General features: G+C 40.3%; 1 protein-coding gene across 1 annotated transcript; it reads right to left on the minus strand.

Annotated features, from left to right (window-relative positions):
* Positions 1-426: 426 nt before the first annotated feature.
* Positions 427-10,825, minus strand: LOC111582940 (hydroperoxide isomerase ALOXE3-like). Its single transcript, XM_055014096.1, has 8 exons — positions 10,653-10,825; positions 9,341-9,544; positions 6,427-6,513; positions 5,631-5,800; positions 5,397-5,512; positions 2,715-2,815; positions 1,456-1,626; positions 427-1,200 (listed from the first exon to the last, which is right to left on the minus strand). Exons 1-7 carry the CDS (start codon positions 10,803-10,805, stop codon positions 1,474-1,476), a joined length of 984 nt encoding a protein of 327 aa, XP_054870071.1. The 5' UTR covers positions 10,806-10,825; the 3' UTR covers positions 427-1,200; positions 1,456-1,473.
* Between the last annotated feature and the right edge of the window lie 3,591 nt (positions 10,826-14,416).

Consider the following 14,416-nt stretch of genomic DNA (forward strand, 5'->3'; position numbering starts at 1 on the left):
CCAAAGTGGATTCCACACGTTTAAATATCACTGTTAAGACATCAAATGATAATTTATGTGACTAAATTAAATGTGGGGACAGTGGTGGCACAACGGTTAAGTCTATGGACTACTGATCAGAAGGTCAGAGGTTCAAGCCCCGATGCAACCACTGTTGGGCCCTTGAGCAAGGCCCTTAACCCTTCCTGCTCCAGGGGTGCTGTACCGCGGCTGACCCGTCGCTCTGACTCCCCCAATTGGGGAGAGATGCGAAAATCAGAAATTCCCCTCGTGGGATTAATAAGGGATAATAAAATTAAATAAAAATGAATGAATAAATAAATACTTAGGCTAGAATGTTGTTAATCATTTATTAATTTTAATATTAAGGTTAAAATCCTATAAAATTACACATGAAAAACCAACGAATCCAAAGATTCAGTGTAAGCAAGCATTTTATTTAAATTTTTAAAATTTAAATCACATTTATAGGCATGTATGCAGCTGCAGTATTACAGTTTTGAGGTGCCTGGACTTTACTTTGATTTTATACCACTTTATATTTGTACTCCAGTATATCCAGACTGAAATATTGCACTTTTTACTGCATTCCAAGTGATTAGAGTCAGATTAACAGCACAGTATGTAATAAGAAAACAGATCACGGTGCGTTATGGAAGATTAAAATAAAACTACTGATCACATGAAGAAAATTCAACTAATTTAAATTGGTTTCACCTTAAAAAGCACACAAACACATGGTTTTCATCCAGTAACATGATAAATATGACTCTAATATGGGCCGTTGATTGTTATACTGAAGTAGAATTTTACTACTTTTACTTCAGTATTTAAAGTACTTCTTCCACTGCTGGCTCTTTGTTATCATGAGCTAAAACAATCAATCACTAGATATGATTTCTGACATTTTACAGAACATTAATTTGATTAAAATACAATAGAATCAATTAATTGATAGTAATAATAATGGTTTGATGGATTTTCACTCCTGTTATCAATAATTGCTGCTGTCGGATGAGGTCAGATGGCGACGCTGTTCTCGATGTGTGATGGACAGAGGTACGGATACGGCAGCTCCAGCCGGCTGTTGCGCTCGACGATGTCTTTAGAAATGGTGGCAAGTTGAGCCTGCACCTCCTCCACCAGCCTGCGGTGGGCGCCGTCTGCAAAGATGGCCTCGTTGTAGTGGCACAGAGGAACCTGCAGGGGGAGACACACACTCACATTATTTATATTATATATCGCGTTATATTAAGACAGCGACCACAGACTGTCTGGGAAAGATGGGCGCAGCCAAAGTCACGCCTCGTCTAAAACAGGGGTGTCCAACCACCGGGCCGCAGACCGTCACCGGGATGCACAGAAAGAAAAAAAACTTTTACTATTATTTTTAGGGCTGGGATTTTAACGCGTTAATTTCGAGTTTGTTTATTATCGAGGTGGGCGGAGCCTCACAGAGTCGTGGGCAGGCTGTTACAGCATCTCCAGTGTCATCAGGACGCGACACGTGGAGTTGACATCGGGCAGGAAGGACAGGATGTCGTCCTCCGTCACGCCGCCTTTGACCTGCGGAGGAGGACGCAACATGGCCACCTGGCAGTTGGGCATCCAGAGAGCGAAGTCCAGCTGCAGCAGAGGAAGGAGCAGATGTTAAAGGAATGAAGGAGCAGATGTTCCAGATGTTCAGAGAGAAAAGCAGTGTGAGGCCTTTAGTATAGAAAACATGAATGAAATGAATCCTGTATTTGTGAGCAAAGAAAACCTTCCTGGTTCAGTGTGAGAGAAATTTTATTTTTCAGATTTAAATTGTTTTAAATCTCACGTCTATACAGTCAGAATGACTCAACCAATGATCAACTTTTCTCTCCTTTGTAATATTTTTATACACATTGTCATCATAGTGAGAATTTTTACTCCGCCAAGGAGGCAGAGCCTCGGTGGAGTTATTTGACGATTTGTGTTGGTCTGTCTGTCTGTCTGTCTGTCTGTCTGTCTGTCTGTCTGTCTGTCTGTCTGTGAGCAACATGACTCAAAAATGGACTAATGGATTTGGATGAAATTTTCAGGAAGGTCAGAAATGACACAAGGACCAAGTAATTAGATTTTGGCAGTGATGTGGCTTATAGTCTGGATCCACGGATTTGTTAAAGTTACATTTTGAGAACACATTTATTTTATGAGTCATTGTGTACGTGTTTTTTTTATTGTTTTTAGTCATTTTTGGAACTCTTCTAAGCCATCCTAGATGTTTAACAAATTTCTAATCATTTTGGACAAATGTGGTGATTTGTTTAAGATTTCCGTATCATTGCCAGATAGCCATGACAAAAAGTGAACACTAATTAAATTGTGGAGTGTTTCTGAGTCCCATCAATTCCCGCTGCCCACTACATATTTAGGTCACGTGATTTGGTATCTGTACATAACGTACACATGCAGAACACACACCTGTGCTCAGCGCAAGGTCATTTTGTTTGCGAGTACAGAAATATTCTATGGTGCTGTGATTTCTGATCATCAATAATTAATAAATAAACAAATACTGCATTTCTAAAGAAAAATGCTGCATTTCTGACAATGCCATATGGGGGAATGAGTGGCCTTGGAGGAGTACTGAGCTCTCTGAGTACTTTTCTAGTTATTGTTTTTATTGCTGTTGTTGTTATTTTTATTTCTATTGTTGTTGTTCTGTAGTGTGCCTGTGTTTGACTCACCTGAGAGAAGTTAACAGCAGAGTGCAGAGGTGAACACGAAAAAATGATCATCGTGACAAACTTGGACACTTCAGCTTTGGTGTTGAAGGACTGAGGGAAACCTGCACAGACGTGTTCACATTTACACATTCATGTAAATATTTACACACATTTACAGATTTGGTTGCATATTTACATTTTTGGTGTAGATATTTACACATTTGTACATTTGTATATAATCATTTACAATTTTGTGTTTACATTTCCAGTTTTATAAATATGTAAATATCTGAACACATTTTGTAAATATTTTCATATTTGTGTATATACAGTATTTGTGTAGATTTGCAGACATATGACTGACCTGCGAACACATATATTTTTCTGTAGATATTTTTTGTCTGTAGATTTGTGTACATTTTAATAGTTTATGTACGGGTTTACACTCATTTGTGTACACATTTACCGAGACTTATTAGACTAATTTATTTTTAGTATTTGTATACATTCACTTTTGTATAGATTTGCATGCACCATTCGTTTGTTTAAACATATACAGCTTTGTGTACACATTTAAAGCTTTATCTTTAGCTTTGTAAATGTTAATCATTTGTGCACATTTGCTCATTTATGTACATTTGTGTTTGCATTTATAAATTTGTGTAAATGTCCTCACGTCTCAGTAATGTGAAAATTTGCAGATTTTTTATTGTTTCTGTGCACACATTGACATGAACACAAACTACAGTGGGGCAGTTAATCAACACTGTAACAAGTTTCTGCAGTTTTTCCTGTAGTTTTTACGGTAATATTACTGTAAAATGACCAAACATCCACTGTAGAACCTGTCTACAGTAAGTTGCTGTAGATCTGCAATGCATCATGGGTAAAATTCACTGAGAGGACAAATTTACAGCAGATACTTCTTTACTGTGAATCACATGACTAATTTTAAGCGGGAATTTTCACAGGACATTTTGCATCGTTCCCAACAAACATATTAAAACCGAGGAGCCGCCATCTTAATATCCTCCTAAACTTTAAAGGTTTCTGGTCGCCTGTTTTATTCCAAAGTTGTTTCCTGGACCTCACTAGTCAAGATTATACTTTTTTGTAAGTGACTCCAGCAGGTAACTCACTTCATTATTTTGTAATTTTACGTTAAATTGAAGTAGTTTGGTCCGGTAACGGCCAGGTGTGTCCAACGGTAACTGACTGAGAGAGAAAAGAGATCCGCTCTCCTTAGCTAGTCAGTGTCCTGGACTTTAGTAAACTAGTTGCTGATGAAATTCTGATAGAGTTCGGTTTTTACATTTGTTGATAATGTTAAGAAGTTAACCAAGGAGTAACGTTACCGGATAAACGTTAAATTTAAACCGCGTACGTTAGAGCGCGCGCGCGTCTGTGTGTTAGCTAAGTCCGATAGCTATGTGTGCGTTTCTGTGTTAGCTACGTCTGTTAGCTGCGTCCGTTAGCTATGTGTGTGTTTCTGTGTTAGCTACGTCTGTTAGCTATGTCCGTTAGCTGTCTGTTAGCTATGTCCGTTAGCTATGTCTGTTAGCTACATCTGTTAGCTACGTCTGTTTGGTAAATTTCATCACTCGTTTTTCTGCTGTTAGCTACTGAGGGAAAACTGACGACCAAAGCGGGCCAGACAAACAACACATTGACAGGTAAAACTTTGACCCAGTTACAAAATGTAAGTTATTCTATTTTTCAAACAGAACATTCTGGAAATGGTGTTGTTTTTTGACAGGGAAAGACTTAGTGGACCAGATCTGTTGGGGGGTATTACACACGCATGGACCAGTAAATAGTACTATGTGGATCATTTTAGCCATATTTTTCTCCTTAACTGGTGTAATGTATGATGTGTGTTGTGTTTGAAGATTTTTGTCAGGATAAATTCAGAGCAGAGGAAGTGTGCCTCCAAAGATCAAGCGAGCAGAAGGACTGGCAAGATGGTCCAACAAAATGAGTCCCTCAGTCCACATGTAGACAGAACAAGTAACACCAGGTGAGACTTTTAATCAACGTTGCCAGATCTTGCGATATAAACAAGCGACCAGCTCTATGGAAACAAGCCTAAAACAAGCCTAAAAGCTGAACTGCCACATCGTGTAAATGAGACGTCTCTTGATAGCAGTATAAATATATACATTTATTTTTGTATGCAGTAAATTGACAGTAAATAGTCAATATAACCTTTGAATAACTCGTGAAAAGAAACTTAGATTCTTCAGGTCTGATTAAAATAAAAGACGTTTGGTCCAGTGTATTAAGTGTTGTTGTCTACAAAATGAAAAAAAAAATAAATAAAAAAAAAAAAAAAAAAAAAAAAAAATATATATATATATATATATATATATGGTGATAAATTAAATTTTTGTGGTAAGGGACTGTTTATTTTACAGTATATATAATTTTTCACAAATAATTTATTTACAGTATTAAAAAAGTACAATAATGCTTGTTACAGTAATCTCATGCTTCACATCATTGCTGTGACAATAAATACAGTACCCTATTACTGTGATTGCATTTACAGCAAGATAATTATTACTGTAAACAACATCGGTACTGTGATTAAGTTTACAGTAAGCTTACTGTAAAACAAACTACAGCAAGTTGCCAATTGCTGCCAGCTAGTTACTGTACATTTTACGATCAGCTTTTTACAATGAACAAGCAAACAAACAGAACCTGAGTTGTGCGTGAAGCCGTGTGTGTTGATATCTGTGATCCAGTGTTGAAGCTCCGAGTCCAGCTGAACGTCATCGTCTCTGCTGTAATAAACATTTACCCAACTGACTACAAAACTGACACACACACACACACACACACACACACACACACACACACACACACACAGATCTTAATGATGTCTCAGGTGAAAAAGTGTTTTTTTACATGGAGTGATCAGGTGCGTTTGTTTACCTGTGCAGTGCGTCCCAGACCTTCAGTGCGTCCTGAGCGTAGTAGCTCTGCGGCAGGTTGTCCAAGCCACGGTCTTTCAGGTCATCAGGGATGCACAAGGACCAATAGGTGGTCTTGGCCGAGGCCCGGGACAGCAGGACGGGTAACGTCTTCAGACCAGAGTCCATCGCCTGAAGGACCAACAGGAGATACAGTAAGGAGAAAAACCGCATTACTGTTCTTATCTGCAGTTCAAAAGACAAACAACCAAAAGAGACACAAAATAACCCCAGAAAGACACGAAATAATCACAGAAAGACACAAAATAACCACAGGAATACACAAAAGAACCACAAAAAGACACAAAAGAACCGCAGAGACACAAAACCACAAAAAGACACAACAGAACCACAGAAAGACATAAAATAACCACAAAAAGACACAAAAGACACAAAATAAACATAGAAAGCCACAAAATAACAACAAAAAGACACAAAAGAGCCACAAAATAACCAGAGGAAGGCACAAAATAACCACAGAGACACACAAGAACCACAAAAAGATACAAAATAACCACAGAAAGACATAAAATAACCACAAAAAGACACTGAAGAACCACAGAAAGATACAAAAGAACCACAAAGCGACACACAGTAATCACACAAACACAAAATGACCAAAAGTGACACAAGACACAATACAAGCAGAACAAAACATAAAAACACCCAAAAAGACATAAAACAAGCAAAAAAATATACCCAAAACAACCGTTTTACATTGTTAGACTTGTTCAACTCTATTGTTTGTGAGGTTTTACCTTATCAAACACACCGTCAGCTGCCAGCAGAGACGTTCGGGCCTGAAGGTTTATCTGCAGCGACGTCTTAACATGTGGCATCAACAGCTGGACACAAAAACAACCAATCAGAGAGGAGGAAATAACATGACTCTACACAAAATGACCAAAAGCACACAAAACAATCACAAAAAGCCACAAAACAACCACTAAAAGGCACAAAACAACCAGAAAAAGACACAAAACAACCACAAAAACACACAAAACAACCACAAAAAGGCACAAAACAACCACAAAAGTGCAAAAGCAACCATAAAAAGGCACAAAACAACCAGAAAAAGACACAAAACAATCACAAAAACACACAAAACAACCACAAAAAGTCACAAAACAACCAGACATTTGAGACATTCTGGACTAGCTGTGACTGTAGAACGTTGTGGGTCCGTGTTGTGTTGTTGTTGTTAGAGATCGACCGATTATCGGTCGGGCCGATTATCGGTGCCGATATTTGGACATTTGACGTATATCGGCATCGGCCTTTTTTTAATCCGACGGGCCGATATGAAGAAATCAATTTAAACCTGAGTTATTTCAGATGCAGCCGCGTCTCTCTCTCCTGCTTTCTGTCTCCAGCACTATCCACCCCGCGCTCTGATTGGTTAAGCTTCAGTGGCAGAGCCTCTGAAGCAGTAGCTGTCCTCACACCCTCACACACACACACACACACACACACACACACACACACACACACACACACACACACACACACACACACACACACACACACAGCAGAGAGGGAAAGTGTTCTCATGTGAGAAGCTCCAGAGAGAAAACACGTGTCAAAGGTAAATGCAGAAAACTCTTCCGAAATTGTAATAAACATCCCAGTGCTCTAGATCTCACAACTACTACTAACGTTACAGTGAGCAGCAGAATAACGTAAGAGCGGAGTAAACATTAGCGGCAGCTCTGCTATCTCCTATTACCTCCCGACATGTCTGTGAATTACTTAATCCTCTGCGTAATCGAACGAAGCAGGAAGATGAAGCGTCGACGAGTCTCCCTTTAAACGTGTGTCAAAAGTGCGGATTTTGAACTTTCTACCAGTTTTTGAAGAGTGTTGATCAACCAAGTAAAACCAGAGTTATGATCAGTAATAAACGCTGTACTTTTGAGCGAACTCTAGACGAGAGCATTTCGTGCGTCATTGTATGGTGAACGGCTAAACGGGAGATTCTTTGAAGCCTTCTGTAGCCGACACAAAAACAATCAGAAACATCAGGGAGAGTTTTGCAACTCTTAGGGAGTGACGTGTGAAAAACAAGCAGCTCTGAGACTCCCTGCTGGAAGCACCTGGGACAAAGACGCTTCAACACTTGCAGCACCTGGGGGATGAGAGCGTCTGCACAGGCATGATCCCAGTCAGAGCGTCTCTGTGTTACTAGTAAGAGAGTGGAATATTTAAGAAATACACAGAGGAGAGATGGCCAAAGTGCGGATTTGGAACTTTCTATCATTTTATTTAGTCAGGGGATAGTTATAACTCTTTGGGAGAGCAGCACGTCCTTCACTAGCTTTGGCCACAGATCTCTCTCTGCCAGACACAGAGAAGACACAAGATGCACAGAAAATAAAGACTTTGCTTCAGATGTTTAAAAAAAACAAACAAACAAAAAAAAAAAAAAAAAAAAAATAAAAAATAATAATAATAATAATAATAATAATAATAATAATAATAATAATAATAAACTTATTCTAGCAATGGAGAACACCAGGACTCCAGATTCTCCACATGGTCCTAAATGGTAAATGGTCTGTATTTATATAGCGCTTTACTGTACCTGAAACGATACCCAAAGCGCTTTACATTATACATCACATTCACCCATTCACACACTGATGGTAGAAGCTGCCATGCAAGGCATTAACCACAACCCATCAGGAGCAGTTAGGGGTTTAGTGTCTTGCTCAGGGAGACCTCAACATGAGCTCTCCAGGCCAGGATCAAACTGGCAACCCTCCAGTTACAAGACGGCCACTCTACCCACTGAGCCATAAAGCCCCTTTCCTATTGTTTTTGCCATTGTAGAGACTGTGGTGGACAGAAAAAGTTTTTTTGGAGTGGCACAAATTCATTTATGTAAAATTTTATTGTGACTCCTGATGATTTTGTAAATAGTTGTGCCAAAGTGCCTAAAAATTTCCTGCATTTTAGTGCAAATAGTGGTATATAACTGTGTCGACTGCTGAATTTGCACATTATTTTATGACATAAACATTTTATATTTGCATTCTAAGTTCTGAAAAGGATTCTTTACACACGTTTATGGTGTCCACAGTAAAAAAAATCTAACTTTTTTCTACTCAGACTTTGTATTTTTTCAGCAATTTTAGGTCGTGTGTTCATACATTATATCAAAAATGTATAAATAATTGTAGAATCATACAGGTGAGGTTGTGCTGAAAAAAGGACACCAAGCAAAGCAAGATCAACAATTTTTAAGGTGAAATATAAAGGTACAGGTCAAAAATGGACCTCAGTCAAATTGTCCCCCCAGATTCCTAAGGGTTAAAGCAAAGATAAGTCATTATAGTTATATTTAAATTTTACTTTATTTACTGTGGAAAAATTTCAGGGAGGTATTTATTTAAGCTTCTATTCAACTTTATAAGAGATGCTTCTGAGTGTAGGAAATCCATGCACTTCTGGAGCTATTATTTTCTGTTTGTGTGATTAAATAAACATGCTTTAGGCATTTAAACGAAGTTCAGTGTTTGCATTATTCAATTTTTTTCACGCTAATTTTTACACTTTTACTGCAAATAGATATCGGCTCCAAATATCGGTTATCGGCCTCCTCTAACTACTAATAATCGGTATCGGTCCTGAAAAACCCATATCGGTCGATCTCTAGTTGTTGTGCTGCTGTACCTGGTGCAGCGGGTGTAGATCGGGCAGCTGCCTCAGCGTGGCCACGCAGCACAGCTCCCCAATCACATGGGTCCTCGGGTAGTGCAACACCAGCTGGTGACACTGGAAGTCAGAAGCACGAACCCAGATCTTAGCCAGCAGCCAGTCAGAGCCGGGGTCAGAGGGCAGGAAGACCGGGTTCTGAGGACCCGGGTTCTGCTGCAGCTGAGGAACCCACAGATCAGCTGTTAGAGAACGTCTCAGAATGATGAGAGCTTGGCAGAACAGTTTACTATAATGTGGAAATGGGTCACTACACTGTAAAAACTGAGTATTTTAACCATTTTTAATTGGATTTTTAAAATATATTTTTAAAAAACATTATTTTACAAATATGTGCCATCATATAAAAAAATGAATTAAGTATATTTAGGACTAAAAAACTGACAAATCATGTTTAATTGTTATTTTGTAGAGGTTATTAAATTACAGTAAAATGTAAAATAATTGTAAAGATTTAAGAAAAAAATCTTAATGTAGTGTAGGAAATAACGACTGCACATCTGGATGAGACACAAAATAAAACACAAAACATAAAACATTAAACAACCACAAAGAGACACAAAAATGATCACATAGACACAAAATGACCAAAACCCAAAACAAAACAACAGACAAAAATACGACTAAAATCTGACATACAACGACCACAAAAAGACGCAAATAACCTAAAAGAGACATAAATCAATCACAGAAACAGACAAAACAACCACAAAATGACACATAATAACCAAAAAGAGACTCGAAACAACCTCAGAGAGACACAAATGACACAAAATAACCTCAAAAAGACACAGTTGACACAAAAAGATACAAAATGACACAAAACAACCAAAAAAACACAAAACCATCACATACACACAAAATGACCAAAAACAAACATAAAACAACCAGAAAAACACACAAAACGATCACAACAAAAAGACACAAGACAATTAGACATACCAAATAATCAGAATAGACATAAAATTACCACAAGACATAAAGTGGTCACACAAACACAACACAACCAGGAAAAGACTCAAAACAATCAGAAAATCATACAAAACAAAAAAAAAATAGTTCTTTTATCGTGTGTATTTGTGTATATGTCTCTTATCAATGTTTTAAAGGTATTTGTCATTATTTTCACAATTTTTACAGCTTTTAAACATTACAGTATTCCAGCTTTTTTTTTCTTTCTGGATCTCTTGCTGCCAGATTATCAAAGCCTTTTACACATTTTGTTTTGACAGTGTATGCTGATCATCACCTACCTGTATGAGGAGCTCACCTGGATGGCAATGGGGACCAGCTGGCTCTGCTGATTCAGGTGAAGGAGGCACAGCGGCGCCGACAGGTACATCTGCTTCCCATTGACCACGTTGGCCGGGACGCCATCCAAAACCTCGTAGTCCAACAGGTAAATCCTCCCTTCCTGCCACATCACACAACCTCAGCACACACGACTAAAAACACACAACACCTGGGAATCAGAGAGGTGAACACACACCTGGAGCTCGCGTTGGAGCGAGGAGCCTTTGGGCAGGAAGGGGCGGAGCATGTTAGCGGTGACGGACAGGTTTGAAGGGAGGATGTGGGTCTGACGCAGCAGCAAAGGGTTGCAGCCGTTCAAACACTGGTGGCTAAAATACCAGTCGTCCTTCCAGTGAGCCTGAACGAACCCTGTGAGGCAGATTAAAGCTTATTCTGCAAGGATGGAACCATTGGAAGTTCACCTGTGACATGTGAGTAAAAGAGACACACAACTAAACAACTAAAGAGACGTAAAACAACCACGAGACCAGAAAACAACCACAAAAATATACAAAACAGCCACAAAAAGACACAAAACAATTGTAAAGACCCATAAAATGAACACAGATACAAAATGACCAAAAAACACGTAAAATAAGCAACTGGAGACACTTAACAACCACAAACAGAAACAAAACAACCACAAAGAGAGAAAAAAACAACCACAAAAGTCAAAAAATAACCAAAAATAGACATGAAAAAAACTACAAAATGACACAAAGCAACCAGAAATAGAGAAAAATCAACCACAATAAAATGCAAAACAACCACAAACATGCATAAAAACATCACAGAGACACAAAACAACCACACAAGACAAAACATAACCAAAAAGTGACATGAAAACAACCACAAAATGACACAACAGCCACAAAGAGAGAGAAAAAACAACCAAAGAAAAATACAAAACAACCACGACACAAGAAAACAACCACAAAGAGATACAAAACAATCTCATAAAATGATCACAGAAAAACAAACTGACTACCTTCTAATAAACTGTACTGCCTCTATCCTGGGTAAAAGGTTGGATTTTAAAGCGTTTACTGCTCTGTTTCTTACTGGCGATGCTGTTCTGGTGTCCACTGTGGGTGAAAACCGTCTCCAGCTCTGAGAAGTTTGTCCAGGCTTCGGCTCGGCAGGTGAAGCCTTTCAGGTAGGTCAGGTTGGCACCTGAACTGAGGACGGACAAACAAAAAGAAGGTCAAAACTAGTCCATGCATTTGTTACTTCTAGGCTTGACTACTGTAATTCCTTATTATCAGGTTGTCCCAATAGCTCTCTGAAACATCTACAGCTGATCCAAAACGCTGCAGCCAGAGTACTGACGGGAGTTAGCAAGAGAGATCATATTTCTCCTATATTGGTTTCTCTTCATTGGCTCCCTGTTAAATCTAGAATAGAATTCAAAATCCTTCTTCTGACATATAAAGCTCTTAACAACCAATCTCCATCATATCTTAAAGACCTGATAGTACCATATTACCCTAGCAGAACTCTTCACTCTCAGACTGCAGGCTTACTTGTTGTTCCTAGAATCTCTAAAAGTAGAATGGGAGGCAGAGCCTTCAGTTATCAGGCACCTCTCCTGTGGAACCAGCTCCCAGTTTGGGTTCGGGAGGCGGACACCCTCTCTATTTTTAAGACCAGGCTTAAAACCTTCCTTTTCGACAAAGCTTATAGTTAGGGCTGACTGGGTGACCCTGACGGGGTGAGCTGGTGTTTTCATTTGCACAACTGACTTCCCCTCTTGACGTCCCTTTAGTTTGCCCCTAGTTATGCTGCTATAGGCCTAGACTGCTGGGGAACCTCTCTTGATGCACTGAGCCCTTCTCTAACTACCTATGTATTTACTATATATACCATTATTGCATTACATTCACTCTGTTTCTTTCTGTGTCCTTTCTCCGAGTGTCCCTGGTCCCAGAGCTGGATGCTTCAGATGTGTGGCTGTGTTTTATGGTCCTTGTGTCCCACCCCCCACCTCTCTATCTCTACCCCTCTATCTGTATCCCTCTATCTCTACCTCTACCCCTCTATCTCTACCTCTCTACCTCTTCTGTCCCTCTCAACCCGCCCGGCCAGCAGGCAGATGGGTCCCCCCACATTAGAGTCGGGTTCTGCTCGAGGTTTTTTTCCCTGTTAAAAGGGTGTTTTCCTTGCCACTGTCGCCTTTTGGCTTGCTCTGGGGGTCAGGCATATGGGTTCTGTAAAGCGTCTCGAGACAATTTGACTGTAATTGGCGCTATATAAATAAAATTGAATTGAATTGAATTGAATTCAAAGTAATAAACACAATAAAAAAGTAATACATATATGTATATATTGTATGTTGGAGCCAAAATATGATCTCTTTGTTTTGGTTATTGTGAGTGTCGGTATGACAGTGTGGGTGTGGCTTTAGGAGCCACGGGGTTGTCCACTGTAAGGAGTGGACTGCATATGTACCGGCTAATGAATGAATGAAGGCAGGTGTGTAGTTTGGAGAATGAAGCCCAACAGTTTTCGACCGTGCTCAAACGCCGTGTCAAGCAGGTGAATGTTGTCAGGTTGTATAATTTTGGTTTATTGGAGACTAACAGTTGACTGAATGATAACTTACCTGCAATTGCCGTCAATAAATGAAACGTCCAGTACAAACGAGCAGAGACACTTTTAATTTGAAGCCCCACGCGTCAGACAAAAGGACACCAACTACCACCTCAGTGACTACAGGTAAAGTCACTATATTGAACATGAAATGTTGGGTTTCACCTTTTGCGAGTGTAGCGAAGGTTTGGCCCGAGTTCAGACACACTGTTTAGGTCGACACACTGAGGGACACCGTCGACAGTCATTCGCCACCTGGAACAACAACGGGAGAAGACAGACTCACAATCCAATCCAACAGCAGTGGCAACAAGTCTGTGTAGCTCCGTGTTGGATAAATGTGTTTTGCCTGGTTGTTATACAAGATGTGTTTAATAAAATATACGTGGGAGGAACTCCTCGGCTTCCGAGGGAAAACCCGGCGGGATTATACATCCGATTCCACCTGAACTTAAAAAAACCCTTCAATGAGTGTCAAGCTGGGGTGAAGCTAAAGGCTAGGAGACGGAAATATAAACCTTTCCTGCCTTCGATCATCATGGGGAATGTCAACACTCTTCCTAACAAGAGTGAGGAGTTGGAGGCTCTGGTGAAAACCAACAGAATCTATCGTGAGTGTAGCCTGTACTTTTTGACACACGTGGCTCACTCATATTGTTCCTGACTCGGCTGTCAACATACTCGGCTTCACGCTAGGAAGCCCAAGTGGAACAGAGCAGGAGGCAGCAGCAGAGATGGAACAGCCGCTGGGTGGAGGAGAGCTGGATGCAGCAGCGGAGGTGGAACAGCCACTGGGTGGAGCAGAGCAGGAGGCAGCTAAGGGTGATGGAGCAGAGAAGGATGCAGCAGTGGAGATGGAACAGCCTCCGGGTGGAGCAGAGCAGGAGGCAGCAGCTAAGGGTGACAGCCGCCGGGTGGAGCATAGCCGCAGGCAGCAGCGGAAATGGAACAGCTGCCGGGTGGAGCAGAACGCGATGCAGCAGTGGAGGTGGAACAGCCTCCGGATGGAGCAGAGCAGGATGCAGCAGCGGTGGAACAGCTGCTGAGTGGACAGGTGGAGCAGAGCAGGTCACAGCAGCAGCGGTGGAACAGCCCCTGAGTGGAGAGGTGGAGCAGCTGCTTGGTCTTGCAGAGCAGGATGCAGCAGCGGAG

This window comes from Amphiprion ocellaris, chromosome 10 (assembly GCF_022539595.1).
Source record: "Amphiprion ocellaris isolate individual 3 ecotype Okinawa chromosome 10, ASM2253959v1, whole genome shotgun sequence".
NCBI lineage: Eukaryota > Metazoa > Chordata > Actinopteri > Pomacentridae > Amphiprion > Amphiprion ocellaris.